This window comes from Apteryx mantelli, unplaced genomic scaffold (assembly GCF_036417845.1).
Source record: "Apteryx mantelli isolate bAptMan1 unplaced genomic scaffold, bAptMan1.hap1 HAP1_SCAFFOLD_175, whole genome shotgun sequence".
In the NCBI taxonomy this organism is placed as follows: Eukaryota; Metazoa; Chordata; class Aves; order Apterygiformes; family Apterygidae; genus Apteryx; species Apteryx mantelli.
In genome coordinates this window covers 122110-140876 of record NW_027118528.1, presented here as the reverse complement: position 1 = coordinate 140876, position 18767 = coordinate 122110, and the positions used below count along the sequence as shown (strand labels likewise).

At 60.4% G+C, this 18767-nt stretch overlaps 1 protein-coding gene across 1 annotated transcript in view; it reads left to right on the top strand.

The window, feature by feature from the left end:
• The window catches only part of LOC136995915 (polyunsaturated fatty acid lipoxygenase ALOX15B-like), a 30695-nt gene extending 15451 nt beyond the window's left edge, over positions 1–15244 (top strand). The window contains 5 exon segments of the mRNA XM_067316912.1: positions 4697–4866; positions 10809–10930; positions 13060–13160; positions 13687–13857; positions 14831–15244. Of these exon segments, the coding sequence (XP_067173013.1) occupies positions 4697–4866; positions 10809–10930; positions 13060–13160; positions 13687–13857; positions 14831–15010 (744 nt within the window). The 3' untranslated portion in view covers positions 15011–15244.
• The last annotated feature ends 3523 nt before the right edge of the window (positions 15245–18767 follow it).

Below are 18767 nucleotides of genomic sequence, written 5' to 3'. Positions count from 1 at the left end.
GGGGATATTTTGGGGGTATTTGGGGTGTATTCGGGGTATTTGGGAGTATTTGGGGTGTTGGGTATTTGGGGGTATTTGGGGGTATTCGGGGTATTCGGGGGTATCGGGGAATATTCAGGGGGTATTTGGGGGTATCGGGGAGTATTTAGGGATATTTGGTGGTATTTGGCGGGTATTTGGGGGGGTATTTGGGGGTATTTAGGAGTATTGGGGTATTTTGGGGGTATTGGACGGTATTCCGGGGGTATTGGGGGTATGGGGGGTATCGGGGGGTATTGGGGGTATTTAAAAGGTGTTTGGGGAGTATCGGGGGGATTTGGGGATATTCGGTGGCATTTTGGGGATATTCGGGGTATTTCGGGGATATCAGGGGGTATTTCGGGGGTATTCGGGGGGTATGGGAGGGTATTTGGGGGTATTCGGGGTATTCGGGGGGGTGTTTGGGGAGTTTTGTGGGGTACCGGGGTATTCGGGGGGGGGTATTTCGGAGTATTCTGGGGGTATTCGGGGGCATTGGAAGGCTTTTGGGGGTATTCTGGGGGTATTTTGGGTATCGGGGTATCTTGGGGGTATATGGGGTATTTCGGGGGGGTTTCGGGAGTATTTGGGGGTGTTTGAGGGTATTCGGGGGGTATTATGGTGGTATTTGGGGTGTTTTGGGGGATATTGGGGGTTATCAGGTGGTATTTTGGGGGTGTTGGGAGTATTCCGGGGGTATCAGGGGGTATTGGCGAGTATTGGGGGGGGTATTTGGGGGGTATCGGTGGTATTTTGGCAGTATTAGGGGTGATCGAGGGTTTTGGGGGGGTATTTGGGTGGTATTGGGGGTAAACGGGGTATTGGAATATTTTGGTGGTATCTGGGTGTATTTGGGGGTATTTGGGGTATTTTGGGGGTATTTTGGGGTACTCGGTGTATTTAGGGGATATTGGGGGTATTCTGTGTGTATTTTCGGGTATTTGGGGGGTTTTGGGGGGTATTGGGGGTATTTCGGGGTATTTTGTGTGTATTTTGGGGTATTTCGGGGTATGGGAGTATTCGGGAGTATTCGGGGAGTATTTTAGGGGTGTTCGGGGATATTTCTGGGGTATTTGGAGGGTATTTTGGGAGGGGTATCCAGGGTGTATACGGGGGGGGGGTATTGGGGGTGTTCGGGGGGGTGTTCGGGGGTATTGGGGGTATTCGTTGGTATTTGGGGGTATTTCGGGGTATTCGGGGTGTATTTCGGGGGGTATATCGGGGGGTATTTTGGGGGATATCCAGGGGGTATTTGGGGGTATCCGGGGGTATTTGGGGGTATTCAGGTGTATTTTGGCGTGTTTGGGAGGTATTCGGGGGGTATTTGATGGTATTCAGAGGTATTTTGGGGTGTTTCAGGGGTATTCGAGGGATATTCGGGGTTATTTTGGGGGTATTCGGGGGTATTCGGGGGTATTTTGGGGGTGTTTGGGGGTATTTTGGGGGTGTTTGGGGGGTATCCGGGGGGTATCCGGGGGGTATTCAAGAGTATTTCGGGGGGGGTATTCGAGGGGTATCAGGGGTGTTCGTGAGTATTTGTGGGTATTTGTGGGTATCCGGGAGGGTATTTCGGTGGTATTGGGGGGGGGGTATTGGGGGGTATACGGGGGTATTTCGGGGTGTTTTGGGAGTATTTGGGGGTATTTCGGGGGTATTTCGGGGGTATTTGGGGTGCATTGGGGGTATTGGGGGGAATTTGGGGTATTCTGGAGTTTTTGGGGGTATTGGGGGTATTTGTTGGTATTTGGGGGGTATTTGGGGGGTATTGGCTTATTCCGGGGGGTATTCGGGGGAGTTCGGGGGTATTTTAGGGGTATATCGGAGGTATTTTGGGAGTATTTGGGGGGTATTTGGGGGTATTTCGGGGGTATTCGGGGTATTTCGGGGGTATTCGGGGGGGTTAGGGGTGTTTGGGGGTCTTGGACGTATTTTGGGGGTATTCGTGGGTATTTTAGGGGTATTTCTGGGGTATTTCGGGGGTATTTGGGGGCATTCGGGGGCATTCGGGGGTATTTGGGGGTATTCAGGGAGCATTTTAGTGGTATTTCAGGGATATTCGGGGGGTATTGGGGTTGTTCGGGGGTATTTCGGGGGTATTGGGGGTATTTTGGTGGTATTGAGGGGTATTTCGGGGTATTTCGGGGGTATTCAGGGTATTCGGGGTATTGGGAGGTATTTGGGGGGGGGTATCCAGGGGAGTTCGGGGGTATTCGGGGGATATTTCGGGTGTATTTCGGGGTATTTTGAGAGTATATGGAGGTATTTCGGGGGGTATTTCGGGGGTATTTGGGGTGCATTGGGCTTGTTTGGGGGTATTCTGGAGTATTTTGGGGGTATCGGGGGTATTTGGTGGTATTTGGGGAGTATTGGGGGTATTGGGGGTATTTCGGGCGGTATTCGGGGGGGTTGGGGGTATTTTAGGGGTATATCGGGGTATTTTGGGAGTATTTGGGGGTATTTGGGGGTGTTTCGGGGTATTTCGGGAGTATTTGGGGGATATTTCAGGGGTATTTCGGGGGTATTTCGGGGGTATTTGGGGGTGTTTCGGGAGTATTTGGGGGGTATTTGGGGGGTATTTCGGGGGTATTTCGGGGGCGTATCCGGGAGGGGGAGGTACTCAGGGTGTCCGGGGGGGGTCCCGGCGCAGTCGATCGCCCTGGGGCGCCGGGGGCTGCTGCGGCTGGTGGCGCGGGGGCTGCGGGTGCTGCGCTACGACGCCCTGGTGCTGCCGCGCGACCTGGAGGGGTTTGGGGGGATTTCGGGGGGTATTTGGGGGTATTGGTGGTATTCGGGGTATTTGGGGGGTATTTTGGGGGTATTTGGGGGCATTCGGGGGTATTCGGGCTATTTGGGGGTATTCAGGGAGCATTTTAGGGGTGTTTCAGGGGTATTCGGGGGTATTGGGGGTATTGGTGGGTATTTGTGGGTATTCGTGGGGTATTGGGGGTATTGGGGTATTTGTGGGTATTCGGGGGTATTGGGGTTGTTCGGGGGTAATCTGGGGGTATTTCGGGGGTATTGGGGGTATTTCGGGGGTATTTTGGGTATTTCGGAGTATTTCGGGGGGTATTTCGGGGGTATTCTGGAGTATTTTGGGGGTATCGGAGGTATTTGGTGGTATTTTGGGGGTATTGGGGGTATTTTGGGGGTATTTTGGGGGTATTCGGGGGGTTCGGGGTATTTTAGGGGTATATCGGGTATTTTGGGAGTATTTTGGGGTATTTCGGGAGTATTTGAGGGTTATTTCGGGGGTATTTCGGGGGTGTTTCGGGGGTATTTCGGGGGTATTTGGGGGTGTTTCGGGAGTATTTGGGGGGTATTTCGGGGGTATTTCGGGGGTATTTCGGGGGCGTATCCGGGGGGGAGGTACTCAGGGTGTCCGGGGGGGGTCCCGGCGCAGGCGATCGCCCTGGGGCGCCGGGGGCTGCTGCGGCTGGTGGCGCGGGGGCTGAGGGCGCTGCGCTACGATGCCCTGGTGCTGCCGCGCGACCTGGAGGGGTTTGGGGGGATTTCGGGGGGTATTTGGGGGTATTGGTGGTATTTGGGGTATTTCGGGGGTATTTGGGGGGTATTTGGGGGCATTCGGGGTTATTCGGGGGTATTCGGGGGTATTCAGGGAGCATTTTAGGGGTGTTTCAGGGGTATTCGGGGGGTATTGGGAGTATTGCTGGGTATTCGGGGGTATTCGGGGGTATTCGGGGGTATTGGGGTATTTGTGGGTATTCGGGGGTATTGGGGTTGTTCGGGGGTATTCTGGGGGTATTTCGGGGTATTGGGGATATTTTGGGGGTATCGGTGGTATTTAAGGGGGTATTTGGGGTATTTCGGAGTATTTCGGGGGGTATTTGGGGGTATTCTTGAGTATTTTGGGGGGTATCGGGGGTATTTGGGGGTATTTCGGGAGTATTTCGGGAGTACTTGGGGTATTTCGGGGGTATTTTGGGGGGGTATCCGGGGGGGAGGTACTCAGGGTGTCCGGGGGGGGTCCCGGCGCAGGCGATCGCCCTGGGGTGCCGGGGGCTGCTGCGGCTGGTGGCGCGGGGGCTGCGGGCGCTGCGCTACGACGCCCTGGTGCTGCCGCGCGACCTGGAGGGGTTTGGGGGGATTTCGGGGGGTATTTGGGGGTATTGGTGGTATTTGGGGTATTTCGGGGGTATTGGCGGCTATTTGTGGGTATTCGGGGGGTATTGGGGTATTTGTGGGTTTTCGGGGGGTATTGGGGTTGTTCGGGGGTATTCTGGGGGTATTTCGGGGCTATTGGGGGTATTTTGGGGGTATCGGTGGTATTTAAGGGGGTATTTGGGGGTATTCGGGAGGTATTTGGGGGGTACCCGGGGGGTACCCGGGGATATTTCGGGGTATTTTGGGAGTATTTGGAGGTATTTCGGGGGTTATTTCAGGGGTATTTGGGGTGCATTGGGGGTATTTGAGGGTATTTGAGGGTATTCTGGAGTGTTTGGGGGATATCGGGGGTATTTGGTGGTATTTGGGGGGTATTGGGGGTATTCGGGGGGGTTCGGGGGTATTTTAGGGGTATATCGGGGTATTTTGGGAGTATTTGGGGGTGTTTCGGGGTATTTCGGGAGTATTTGGGGGGTATTTGGGGGTATTTCGGGGGTATTTCGGGGGGGTATCCGGGGGGAGGTACTCAGGGTGTCCGGGGGGGGTCCCGGCGCAGTCGATCGCCCTGGGGCGCCGGGGGCTGCTGCGGCTGGTGGCGCGGGGGCTGCGGGCGCTGCGCTACGACGCCCTGGTGCTGCCGCGCGACCTGGAGCGCCGCGGCGTCGCCGCCCTGCCCGGCTACTTCTTCCGCGACGACGCCCTGCGCCTCTGGCGCGCCATCGAGAGGTGGGTGCCGGCGGGTGGGCGAGAGCGTGCAAGGGGCGGGCGAGAGCGTGCAAGGGGTGCAAATGCTTGCAAGAGCGTGCCAGGAGCGTGCAAGAGCATGCGAGGGGCATGCAAGAGCGTGCAACACCTGCAAATGCTTGCAAGAGCGTGCGAGAGCATGTGAGGGGTGTGCGAGAGCGTGCAACGGGTGCAAAGGCTTGCGAGAGCGTGCCAGGAGCGTGCAAGAGCATTCAAGTGGTGTGCAAGAGGTGTAAATGCTTGCAAGAGCATGCGAGGGGCGTGCAAAGACGTGCAAAAGCATGCAAGAATGTGCAGGAGTGTGCAAGGGGTGCAAACGCTTGTAAGAGCATGCCAGGAGCGTGCAAGAGCGTGCCAGGAGCATGCAAGAGTGTGCGAGGGGTGTGCAAGAGTGTGCAAGAGCGCATGAGAGCATGCAAAGATGTGCATGAGTGTGCGAGGGCGTGCGAGAGTGTGCAAGAGCATGCAAGGAGGTGCAAGAGCGTGCGAGAGTGCACAAGGGCATGCAAAGATGTGCGAAAGCGTGCAAAGACATGCAGAAGCGTGCAAGGACGTGCAAGAGCGTGCAAGGATGCGCAAAGACATGCGAGAGCATGCAAGAGCGTGCGAGGAGGTGCGAGAGTGTGCAAGGAAGTGCAAGGACGTGCAAAGATGTGCATGAGCGTGCAAGACCATGCAAGAGTGTGCAAGGGCATGCAAAGACGTGCGAGAGCATGCAAGGATGTGTGAGGATGTGCAAGAGCGTGTGAGAGCGTGCAAAGACATGCAAAAGCATGTGAGGACGTGTGAGAGTGTGCAAGGACATGTGTGGGTGTGCGCGGGCGTGCAAGGAGGTGCAAGGACATGCAAGAGCATGCAAGGACATGCGAGGGCGTGTGAGGAGGTGCAGGAGCGTGCAAGAGCATTCGAGAGTGTGCAAGGACATGCAAGAGCGTGTGAGGACGTGCAAAGATGTGCAAGGGTGTGCAAGGAGGTGCAAGAGTGTGTAAGAGCGTGCAAGGATGTGCAAGGACATGCGAGGACGTGCAAAGATGTGCGAGAGCGTACAAGAGCGTGCGAGGAGGTGCAAGAGTGTGCGAGGGCGTGTGAGAGCATGCAAAGACATGCAAAAGCGTGCAAGGAGGTGCAAGAGCGTGCAAGAGTGTGTGAGAGCATGCGAGGACGTGCGAGGACGTGCAAGGGCATGCAAGGAAGTGCAAGGAAGTGCAAGAGCGCGCAAGAGCGTTCAAGAGCGTGCAAGGACATGCAAGAGCGTGCAAGGATGTGCAAAGACATGCGAGAGCGTGTGAGGAGGTGCGAGAGCGTGTGAGAGCGTGCAGAGACGTGCAAAAGCATGTGAGGAGGTGCAAGAGCGTGCAAGGACGTGCAAGGACGTGCAAGAGCATGCAAAGATGTGCAAAAGCATGCAAGGACGTGCAAGAGCGTGCAAGAGCGTTCGAGAGTGTGCAAGGACACGCAAGAGCGTGCAAGAGTGTGCAAGGACGTGCAAAGACATGTGAGGATGTGCAAGAGCGTGCAAGGGCGTGCAAGGAGGTGTGAGGAGGTGCAAGAGCATGCAAAGACATGCAAGAGTGTGAGAGAGTGTGCAAGGAGGTGTGAGAGCGTGCAAGAGTGTGCAAGTACGTGCAAGAGCATGCGAGAGCATGCAAGAGTGTGTGAGAGCGTGCAAGGATGTGCGAGGGCGTGCGAGGAGGTGCAAGAGCATGTGAGAGCGTGCAAAGACGTGCAAAAGCATGCGAGGAAGTGCAAGAGTGTGCAAGAGCGTTCGAGAGTGTGCAAGGATATGCAAGAGCGTGCAAGAGCGTGCGAGGACATGCGAGGGCGTGTGAGGAGGTGCAACAGCGTGCAAGGAAGAGCAAGGATGTGCAAAAGCATGCAAGGAAGTGCAAGAGCATGCAAGAGCGTGCAAGAGCGTGCAAGGATGTGCAAAGATGTGTAAGAGCATGTGAGGACGTGCAAGGGCGTGCAAGGAGGTGCAAGAGCGTGCGAGAGCGTGCAAAGATGTGCAAAAGCGTGCGAGGAGGTGCAAGGACATGTGAGGACGTGCAAAAGTGTGCAAGAGCGTGCGAGAGTGTGGAAGGAGGTGCAAAAGCATGCAAGGAAGTGCGAGGACGTGCAAGGAGGTGCAAGAGCGTGCGAGGACATGCAAGAGCGTGCGAGAGTGTGCAAAGACGTGCAAGAGCATGCAAGGAGGTGCAAGGACGTGCGAGGAGGTGCAAAAGTGTGCAAGAGCGTGCAAGAGCGTGCAAGGACATGCAAGAGCATGCAAGGAGGTGCAAGGACATGCAAAGGCGTGCAAAAGCATGCGAGGAGGTGCAAGAGCGTGCAAGGACGTGCAAGAGCATGCAAGAGTGTGCAAGAGCATGAAAGAGTGTGCAAGGACATGCAAGAGCGTGCGAGAGCCTGCAAAGACGTGCAAAAGCATGCGAGGACGTGCGAGGAGGTGCAAGAGCGTGCAAGAACATGCAAGAACGTGTGGGAGCATGCAAAGATGTGCAAGAGCATGCGGGGACGTGTGTGAGTGTGCAAGAGCATTTGAGAGTGTGCAAGGACATGCAAGAGCGTGCAAGAGCCTGCAAAGACGTGCGAGAGCGTGCGAGGAGGTGCAAGAGTGTGTGAGAGCGTGCGAGGAGGTGCAAGGACATGCAAGAGCGTGCGAGGAGGTGTGAGAGCATGTGAGAGCGTGCAAAGACGTGCAAAAGCGTGCAAGGACGTGCAAGAGTGTGTGAGGACATGCAGGGATGGGCGAGAGCATGCAAGGACGTGCAAAGACGTGTGAGAGCGTGCAAGGAGGTGCGAGAGCATGCAAGGACGTGCAAGGGCGTGCGAGGACATGCGAGAGCGTGCGAGGAGGTGCAAGAGCGTGCGAGGGTGTGTGAGAGCATGGAAGAGCGTGCAAGGACATGCAAGGATGTGCAAGAGCGTGCAAGGACGTGCGAGGACGTGTGAGGAGGTGCGAGAGCATGCAAAGATGTGCAAAAGTGTGCAAGGACGTGCAAGAGCGTGCGAGGACATGCAAAGATGCGCGAGAGCGTGCAAGGGCGTGCGAGAGCATGCAAAGATGTGCAAAAGTGTGCAAGGACGTGCAAGAGCGTGCAAGAGCATTCGAGAGTGTGCGAGGAAGTGCAAAGATGTGCGAGAGCATGCGACGACATGCGAGAGTGTGCAAGGAGGTGCGAGAGCGTACAAGGAAATGCGAGAGCGTGCAAAAACATGCGAGAGCATGCAAGGACGTGCGAAGATGTGCAAGAGCGTGCAAGGAGGTGCAAGAGCGTGCAAGGGGTGTGCAAGGAGGTGCAAGAGCACGCAAAGACATGCAAGGACATGCAAGAGCATGCGAGAGCATGCAAAGACGTGCAAAAGCATGCAAGGAAGTGCAAGAGCGTGCAAGAGCATTCGAGAGTGTGCAAGGACATGCAAGGACGTGCGAGGACGTGCAAGAGCATGTGAGAGTGTGCAGGAGCATACAAGGACGTGTGAGAGCGTGCGAGGACGTACAAGAGCATGCGAGAGCGTGCAAAGACGTGCAAAAGCATGCAAGGATGTGCAAGAACGTGCAAGGGCGTGCAAGAGTGTGCGCGAGCGTGCAAGGAGGTGCAAAAGCATGCAAGGAAGTGTGAGAGCGTGCAAGAGAATTTGAGGGTGTGCAAGGACACACAAGAGTGTGCAAGGACATGCAAGGATGTGCGAGGGCGTGCAAGGACGTTCAAGAACATGCAAGGACATGCAAAGATGTGTGAGAGCGTGCAAGGAAGTGCAAAGACGTGCAAAAGCATGTGAGGAGGTGCAAGAGCGTGCAAGGACATGCAAGAGCATGCGAGAGCGTGCAAAGACGTGCAAGAGCATGCAAGGGCATGCGAGAGCGTGCGAGAGCGTTCGAGAGTGTGCAAGGACGTGCAAGAGCGTGCAAGGACGTGCAAAGATGTGCGAGAGCATGTGAGGAGGTGCAAGAGCGTGCAAGGACGTGCAAAGACGTGCAAGAGCGCGTGAGGGCATCTGAGAGCATGCAACGACATGCAAAAGCGTGCAAAGACGCGCAAGAGCGTGCAAGGGCATGCAAGAGCGTGCGAGGGCGTGCAAAGAGGTGCAAACGCATGCAAGGAAGTGCAAGAGCGTGCAAGAGTGTGCAAGGGCGTGCAAAGACGTGCGAGGAGGTGCAAGAGCGTGCAAAAGCATGCAAGGACATGCGAGGACGCGCGAGGAGGTGCAAGAGCGTGCAAGAGTGTGCAAGGAGGTGCAAGAGCATGCAAAGATGTGCAAAAGTGTGCAAAGACGGGCAAGAGCGTGCGAGGAGGGGCAAGAGCGTGCAAGGACATGCAAAGACGTGCAAAAGCATGCGAGGACGCGCGAGGAGGTGCAAGAGCGTGCAAGAGCGTGCAAGAGTGTGCAAGGACGTGCAAGGATGTGCAAGAGCATGCAAGGACGTGCAAAGACGTGTGAGGACACGCAAGAGCATGCAAGGACGCGCGAGGAGGTGCAAGAGCATGCATGGGCGTGCAAGGACGTGCAAAAGCATGCAAGGAGTGTGCAAGAGCGTGCGAGGAGGTGCAAGAGCGTGCAAGAGCGTGCAAGAGTGTGCAAGGATGTGCAAGAGCATGCAAAGATGTGCAAAAGTGTGCAAAGACGGGCAATAGCGTGCAAGGAGGTGCAACAGCGTGCAAAGACGTGCAAAAGTGTGCAAGGACGTGCAAGAGCGTGCGAGGACGTGCAAGAGCATGCAAAGATGTGCAAAAGTGTGCAAAGATGGGCAAGAGCGTGCGAGGAGGTGCAAGAGCATGCAAAGATGTGCAAAAGTGTGCAAAGACGGGCAAGAGCGTGCGAGGAGGTGCAAGAGCGTGCAAGGACATGCAAAGACGTGCAAAAGCATGCGAGGACGCGCGAGGAGGTGCAAGAGCGTGCAAGAGTGTGCAAGGACGTGCAAGGATGTGCAAGAGCGTGCAAGGACGTGCAAAGACGTGTGAGGACATGCAAGAGCATGCAAGGACGCGCGAGGAGGTGCAAGAGCATGCATGGGCGTGCAAGGACGTGCAAAAGCATGCAAGGAGTGTGCAAGAGCGTGCGAGGACGTGCAAGAGCATGCAAAGACGTGCAAAAGTGTGCAAAGACGGGCAAGAGCGTGCGAGGAGGTGCAAGAGCGTGCAAGGACATGCAAAGACGTGCAAAAGCATGCAAGGACGCGCGAGGAGGTGCAAGAGCGTGCAAGGACGTGCAAAGACGTGTGAGGACCTGCAACAGCATGCAAGAGCATGCAAGGACGCGCGAGGAGGTGCAAGAGCATGCATGGGCGTGCAAGGACGTGCAAAAGCATGCAAGGAGTGTGCAAGAGCGTGCGAGGAGGTGCAAGAGCATGCAAAGATGTGCAAAAGTGTGCAAAGACGGGCAAGAGCGTGCGAGGAGGTGCAAGAGCGTGCAAGGACATGCAAAGACGTGCAAAAGCATGCGAGGACACGCGAGGAGGTGCAAGAGCGTGCAAGAGCGTGCAAGAGTGTGCAAGGACGTGCAAGGATGTGCAAGAGCGTGCAAGGACGTGCAAAGACGTGTGAGGACATGCAAGAGCATGCAAGGACGCGCGAGGAGGTGCAAGAGCGTGCATGGGCGTGCAAGGACGTGCAAAAGCATGCAAGGAGTGTGCAAGAGCGTGCGAGGACGTGCAAGAGCATGCAAAGATGTGCAAAAGTGTGCAAAGACGGGCAAGAGCGTGCGAGGAGGTGCAAGAGCATGCAAAGATGTGCAAAAGTGTGCAAAGACGGGCAAGAGCATGCGAGGAGGTGCAAGAGCGTGCAAGGACATGCAAAGACGTGCAAGAGCATGCAAGGACGCGCGAGGAGGTGCAAGAGCGTGCGCGGGCGTGCAAGGAGGTGCGCGGGCGTGCAAGGAGGCGTGCGAGGCCGCCACACGTGTCCCCCCCCCGTGTCCCCCCGCAGCTTCGTGGGCGCCGTGGTGGGCCACTACTACGGGGCGGCGGGCGCCGTGCGCGCCGACGGCGAGCTGCAGGCCTGGGTGGGCGAGATCTTCCGGCGCGGCTTCCGCGGCCGCCGCCGCTCAGGTGCGTCCCGCGCCCGGGGAGTCATGTCCTTGCACGGGGACGTGGGTCCTTGCACGGGGATTTGGGGCGTTGCACGAGGATTCAGGTCCTTGCACGGGGACTTGGGGCGTTGCACGAGGATTTGGGTCATTGCACGAGGATTCGGGTCATTGCACGAGGATTTGGGTCATTGCACAAGGATTCGGGTCATTGCACAAGGATTTGGGTCCTTGCACGAGGATTCGGGGTCCTTGCACGAGGATTCGGGTCCTTGCACGGGGATTCGGGTCCTTGCACGAGGATTCGGGTCATTGCACGGGGATTCGGGTCATTGCACGAGGATTCGGGTCATTGCACAAGGATTTGGGTCATTGCACGAGTATTCGGGTCATTGCACAAGGATTTGGGTCATTGCACGAGGATTCGGGTCCTTGCACGGGGATTCGGGTCCTTGCACAAGGATTCGGGTCCTTGCACGAGGATTTGGGTCCTTGCACGAGGATTCGGGTCATTGCACGAGGATTCGGGGTCCTTGCACGAGGATTTGGGTCCTTGCACAAGGATTCGGGTCCTTGCACGAGGATTCGGGTCATTGCACGGGGATTCGGGTCCTTGCACGAGGATTTGGGTCCTTGCACGGGGATTCGGGTCCTTGCACGAGGATTCGGGTCATTGCACGGGGATTCGGGTCATTGCACGGGGATTTGGGTCATTGCACGAGGATTCGGGTCCTTGCACGAGGATTTGGGTCATTGCACGAGGATTCGGGTCCTTGCACGAGGATTCGGGTCATTGCACGAGGATTCGGGTCCTTGCACGGGGATTTGGGTCATTGCACGAGGATTCGGGTCCTTGCACGGGGATTCGGGTCCTTGCACGAGGATTCGGGTCATTGCACGAGGATTCGGGTCCTTGCACGGGGATTCGGGTCCTTGCACGAGGATTCGGGTCCTTGCACGAGGATTTGGGTCCTTGCACGGGGATTCGGGTCCTTGCACGGGGATTCGGGTCCTTGCACGAGGATTCGGGTCCTCGCACGAGGATTTGGGTCCTTGCACGAGGATTCGGGTCATTGCACGAGGATTTGGGTCCTTGCATGAGGGTTCGGGGTCCTTGCACGAGGATTTGGGTCATTGCACGAGGATTCGGGTCCTTGCACGAGGATTCGGGTCCTTGCACGTGGATTTGGGGCTTTGCACGAGGATTTGGGGCTTTGCACGAGGATTCGGGTCATTGCACGGGGATTCGGGTCATTGCACAAGGATTCGGGTCATTGCACGAGGATTTGGGGCTTTGCACGAGGATTCGGGTCATTGCACGGGGATTCGGGTCCTTGCACGATGATTCGGATCATTGCACGAGGATTCGGGTCATTGCACGAGGATTCGGGTCATTGCACGGGGATTCGGGTCCTTGCACGAGGATTCGGGTCATTGCACGAGGATTCGGGTCATTGCACGGGGATTTGGGTCATTGCACGAGGATTCGGGTCCTTGCACGAGGATTTGGGTCATTGCACGGGGATTCGGGTCATTGCACGAGGATTCGGGTCCTTGCACGAGGATTTGGGTCCTCGCACGAGGATTCGGGTCCTTGCACGGGGATTTGGGTCATTGCACGAGGATTTGGGTCATTGCACGATGATTCGGGTCATTGCACGGGGATTTGGGTCCTTGCACGAGGATTCGGGTCATTGCACAGGAATTTGGGGCTTTGCACGAGGATTTGGGTCCTTGCACGGGGACACGGGGACCTCGCACGGGGATTCGTGTCATTGCACGAGGATTTGGGTCCTTGCACGAGGATTTGGGTCATTGCACGAGGATTTGGGTCCTTGCACGGGGATTCGGGTCATTGCACGGGGATTCGGGTCCTTGCACAAGGATTTGGGTCCTTGCACGAGGATTCGGGTCATTGCACGAGGATTCGGGTCCTTGCACGAGGATTCGGGGTCCTTGCACGAGGATTCGGGTCATTGCACGGGGATTCGGGTCCTTGCACGAGGATTCGGGTCCTTGCACGGGGATTCGGGTCCTTGCACGAGGATTTTGGTCCTTGCACGGGGATTTGGGTCATTGCACGAGGATTCGGGTCCTTGCACGAGGATTCGGGGTCCCCGTGCGAGGCGCCCGCCCCTCCCCCCCCCGCAGGGGTCCCCTCGAAGCTGCAGACGGTGCCCGAACTCGTCACCTTCGTCACCATGATCATCTACAGCTGCTCCGTGCACCACGCCGCCACCAACAGCGGGCAGGTAACGCCGCCCGGACGCCTGGGCCCCTTTTCCCGGACGCCTGGGCCCTTTCCCCGGACACCTGGGCCCCTTCCCGGACGCCTGGGCCCTTTCCCCGGATGCCTGGGCCCCTTTTCCCGGACGCCTGGGCCCCTTTTCCCGGGCACCTGGGCCCTTTTCCCGGACACCTGGGCCCTTTTCCCGGATGCCTGGGCCCCTTTTCCCGGACGCCTGGGCCCCTTTTCCCGGACACCTGGGCCCTTTCCCCGGACACCTGGGCCCCTTCCCGGACACCTGGGCCCCTTTGCCCCGGACGCCTGGGCCCCTCCCGGACACCTGGGCCCCTTCCCCGGACGCCTGGGCCCTTTTCCCCGGACACCTGGGCCATTTTCCCGGACACCTGGGCCCCTTCCCGGACACCTGGGCCCTTTTCCCGGACACCTGGGCCCCTGGGAGGGAGACACCTGGACACCTGGGCCCCTTCGGTGACGGGAGAGGACCCCGGACTCCTGGGCCCCTCCCGGACGCCTGGGCCCCTCGGCGGCAGTTCGAGCTCAGCGCCTTCATGCCCAACATGCCGGCGGCCATGCGGGAGCCGCCGCCGGAGACGAAGGCGCCGCTGACGGAAGCCGATTTCCTGGCGGCCGTTTCCGCCGTCAACACGACCTGCGTCACCCTGTCGGTGCTGTGGGTGCTGCGCAACGAACCCTTCGACATGGTGAGCCGGGGGCCCAGGCGTCCGGGAGGGGCCCAGGCGTCCGGGAAGGGCCCAGGAGTCCGGGAGGTGGAGGGGGCCCAGGCGTCCGGGAGGGGCCCAGGAGTCCGGGAAGGGCCCAGGAGTCCGGGAGGTGGAGGGGGCCCAGGCGTCCGGGAGGGGCCCAGGAGTCCGGGAGGGGCCCAGGAGTCCGGGAAGGGCCCAGGAGTACGGGAGGTGGAGGGGGCCCAGGCGTCCGGGAGGGGCCCAGGAGTCCGGGAGGGGCCCAGGAGTCCGGGAGGGACTCGGGTGTCTGGGAAGGGCCCAGGCGTCCGGGAGGGGCCCAGGCATCTGGGGAAGGGCCCAGGTGTCCGGGAGGGACCCAGGCGTCCGGGAAGGGCCCAGGTGTCCGGGAGGGGCCCAGGCGTCCGGGAGGGACCCAAGTGTCCGGAAGGGGCCCAGGTGTCCGGGGGGGGCCCAGGCGTCCGGGAAGGGCCCAGGCGTCCGGGAGGGACTCGGGTGTCTGGGAGGGGCCCAGGCGTCCGGGAGGGGCCCAGGCGTCCAGGAGGGACCCAGGCATCCGGGAGGTGGAGGGGGCCCAGGCGTCCGGGAGGTGGAGGGGACCCAAGTGTCCAGGAGGGGCCCAGGCGTCCGGGAGGGACTCGGGTGTCTGGGAGGGGCCCAGGAGTCCAGGAGGGGCCCAGGCATCTGGGAGGGGCCCAGGCGTCCGGGGAAGGGGCCCAGGTGTCCGGGAGGTGGAGGGGACCCAGGTATCTGGGAGGGGCCCAGGCGTCCGGGAGGGACCCAAGTGTCCGGAAGGGGCCCAGGTGTCCGGGGGGGGCCCAGGTGTCCGGGAAGGGCCCAGGCGTCCGGGATGGGTCCAGGTGTGCGGGAAGGACCCAGGTGGGCAAGGAAAGGGCCCAGGCGTCCGGGGAAGGACCCCAGGCGTCCGAGGGACCCAGGCGTCCGAGGGACCCAGGCGTCCGGGTGTCCGCAGCGCCCGTTGGGTTGTTACCCCGAGGAGCACTTCACGGAGGAGGCCCCGCGGCGCCTCATCGTCGCCTTCCAGCAGCGCCTGGCCCGGATCTCCGATGACATCCGAGCCCGGAACGCCGGCCTGCCCCTGCCCTACCCCTACCTGGACCCCGCCGAGGTGGAGAACAGCGTCGCCATCTGAGCCCGGACGCCTGGGCCCCTTCTGCTAACCTGCCCGGACGCCTGGGCCCCTCTGCTGCATCACCCGGACGCCTGGGCCCCTTCTGCCAACCTGCCCGGACGCCTGGGCCCCTCCTGTTGCATCACCCGGACGCCTGGGCCCCTTCTGCAAACCTGCCCGGACGCCTGGGCCCCTTCTGCAAACCTGCCCGGACGCCTGGGCCCCTCTGCTGCATCACCCGGACGCCTGGGCCCCTTCTGCTGCATCACCCGGACGCCTGGGCCCCTACTGCCTGGACGCCTGGGCCCCTTCTGCTAACCTGCCCGGACGCCTGGGCCCCTCCTGCCCGGTCGCCTGGCCCCTCCTGTTGCATCACCCGGACACCTGGGCCCCTTCTGCAAACCTGCCCGGACGCCTGGGCCCCTCCTGCACCACCCGGACGCCTGGGCCCCTTCTGCTGCATCACCCGGACACCTGGGCCCCTTCTGCTGCATCACCCGGACGCCTGGGCCCCTTCTGCTGCATCACCCGGACGCCTGGGCCCCTTCTGCAAACCTGCCCGGACGCCTGGGCCCCTCCTGTTGCATCACCCGGACGCCTGGGCCCCTCCTGCCCGGACGCCTGGGCCCCTCCTGTTGCATCACCCAGACGCCTGGGCCCCTCCTGCACCACCCGGACGCCTGGGCCCCTCCTGCCCCACCCGGACGCCTGGGCCCCTTTTGCCAACCTGCCCGGACGCCTGGGCCCCTCCTGCCCCACCCGGACGCCTGGGCCCGTGGAGGCGGCGAGGGCCCTTTCCGAGGGCCCCGGGACCCCGCGCCGGAGGGGCCCAGGCGTCCGGGCGGGGTGGGACCGACCCCCCCGTCCCCCAGCCAATAAACCTGCTGCTTCCGCCCCCGCGTCCGTCGCATCCATGGGGGGGGCGGGGCCGTACTGGGCATACTGGGGTCGTACTGGGCATACTGGTATCGCACTGGGGGCTTACTGGTACCGTACTGGGCATACTGGGGCTGTACTGGGCATACTGGGGTTGCACTGGGGGCATACTGGGGTCATACTGGGCATATTGGTATCATACTGGGGCTGTACTGGGCATACTGGGGTTGCACTGGGGGCATACTGGGGCTGTACTGGGCATACTGGGGTTGTACTGGGGGCATACTGGGGTCATACTGGGCATACTGGGTTGCACTGGGGGCATACGGGGGTCATACTGGGCATATTGGTATCATACTGGGGTCATACTGGGGCTGTACTGAGCATACTGGGGTTGTACTGGAGTCATACTGGGCATACTGGTATCACACTGGGGCGTACCAGGGCTGTACTGGGCCTACTGGGGGCATACTGGTATCGTACTGGGGCATACTGGGGCTGTACCTGGCATACTGGGGTTGGACTGGGCATACTGGTATCATACTGGGCATACTGGGGTTGTACTGGGCATACTGGGGCTGTACTGGGGGCATACTAGGGTCATACTGGGCATACTGGGGTCATACTGGGCATACTGGGGTTGGACTGGGGGCATACTGGGGTCATACTGGGCATACTGGTATCATACTGGGGCATTCTGGGGCGGTACTGGGCATACTGGAGCTGTACTGGGGGCATACTGGGGGCATACTGGGCATACTGGTATCATACTGGGGCTGTACTGGGCATACTGGGGTTGTACTAGGGGCATACTGGGGTCATACTGGGCATACTGGGGTCATACTGGTGTAATACTGGGCATACTGGGGCCCTACTGAGGCCCTACTGGAGTAGTACTGGGTCATACCGGGGTCTTACTGGGTCATACTGGGTTATACTGGACTTGCTTGGGGTCATACTGGGGTCATACTGGGGCTGTACTGGGCTAGCACTGGGGGCATACTGGGCATACTGGTATCATACTGGAGCATACTGGGACTGTACTGGGCATACTGGGGCTGTACTGGGGGCATACTGGAGTAGTACTGGGTTATACTGGGGTCTTACTGGGTCATACTGGGTTATACTGGACATGCTTGGGGTCATACTGGGCTCATACTGGCCATACTGGGATAACACCGGCCATATCTGCCTCCCAGCGGGATCATACTGGGCATACTGGGATCCGACTGGGCTCACGCTGGCCATACTGGGAATCTCCTTGGGGTCATAATGGCCATACTGGGAGCATACTGGGAGGGACATACTGGGGCCACCCTGCCCATACTGGTGTCACTGGTGCCAGGCGTCCCCAGGAAGGACCCAGCCTTACTGGTCATACTGGGACGCCAGAGGGGGTAAACTGGGATGGAACTGGGATGGAACTGGGGTGCTCGGCTGGCACCCAGTGGTGCAAACTGGGGTGTAACTGGTTATACTGGGGGCGACGGGTGCAAACTGGGGTGTTACTGGGATGTAACTGGGATGGAACTGGGGTGCTCGGCTGGCACCCAGTGGTGCAAACTGGGGTGGAACTGGTTATACTGGGGGCGACGGGTGCAAACTGGGGTGTTACTGGGATGTAACTGGGATGGAATTGGGGTGTAACTGGGGTGGAACTGGCACCCAGTGGTGCAAACTGGGCTGGAACTGGTTATACTGGGATGACGGGTGGAAACTGGGGTGGAAGTGGCACCCAGTGGTGCAATACTGGGTGTAACTGGTCATACTGGGATGACGGGCACAAACTGGGGTGCAACTGGCACCCAGTGGTGCAATACTGGGTGTAACTGGTCATACTGGGACGACGGGCACAAACTGGGGTGCAACTGGGCAGCGCCCAGTTTGGCAACTGGGATGCAACTGGGTGCTGGGTCAGCGCCCCGGGGGGGGTGGAACTGGGGCGGAACTGGGGCAAACTGGGCTGTTACTGGGCTGGGCGGGCCCAGGCGTCCCCGGGGCACCCAGCAGCGCCGGAGCCGCTCGGAGCCGGGAGCGACGGGGGCCCAGGCGTCCGGGAAGGGGCCCAGGCGTCCGGGAGAGCCAGGTACCTCCGAGGGGCCCCAGCACCCTCCCCCCCCACCCACCCCCCGAGGGGCCCAGGCGTCCGAGGGGCCCAGGCGTCCGGGTGACCCCAGCACCCTCCGAGGGGCCCAGGCGTCCGAGGGGCCCAGGCGTCCAAGTGACCCCAGCGTCCCCCAAAGGGCCCAGGCGTCCGAGGGGCCCAGGCGTCCGAGCGTCCCCAGCACCCTCCGAGGGGCCCAGGCGTCCGAGGGGCCCAGGCGTCCGAGTGACCCCAGCGTCTCCCAAAGGGGCCCAGGCGTCCGAGGGGCCCAGGCGTCCGAGCGTCCCCAGCACCCTCCGAGGGGCCCAGGCGTCCGAGGGGCCCAGGCGTCCGAGTGACCCCAGCACCCTCCGAGGGGCCCAGGCGTCCGAGGGGCCCAGGCGTCCGAGTGACCCCAGCACCCTCCGAGGGGCCCAGGCGTCCGAGGGGCCCAGGCGTCCGAGCGTCCCCAGCACCCTGCGAGGGGCCCAGGCGTCCGAGGGGCCCAGGCGTCCGAGCGTCCCCAGCACCCTGCGAGGGGCCCAGGCGTCTGAGGGGCCCAGGCGTCCGAGTGACCTCAGCACCCCCGAGGGGCCCAGGCGTCCGAGGGGCCCAGGCGTCCGAGTGACCCCAGCACCCTCCGAGGGGCCCAGGCGTCCGAGGGGCCCAGGCGTCCGAGGGGCCCAGGCGTCCGAGCGGCCCCAGCACCCTCCGAGGGGCCCAGGTGTCCGAGTGTCCCCAGCACCCTCCGAGGGGCCCAGGCGTCCGAGGGGCCCAGGCGTCCGAGCGTCCCCAGCACCCTCCGAGGGGCCCAGGCGT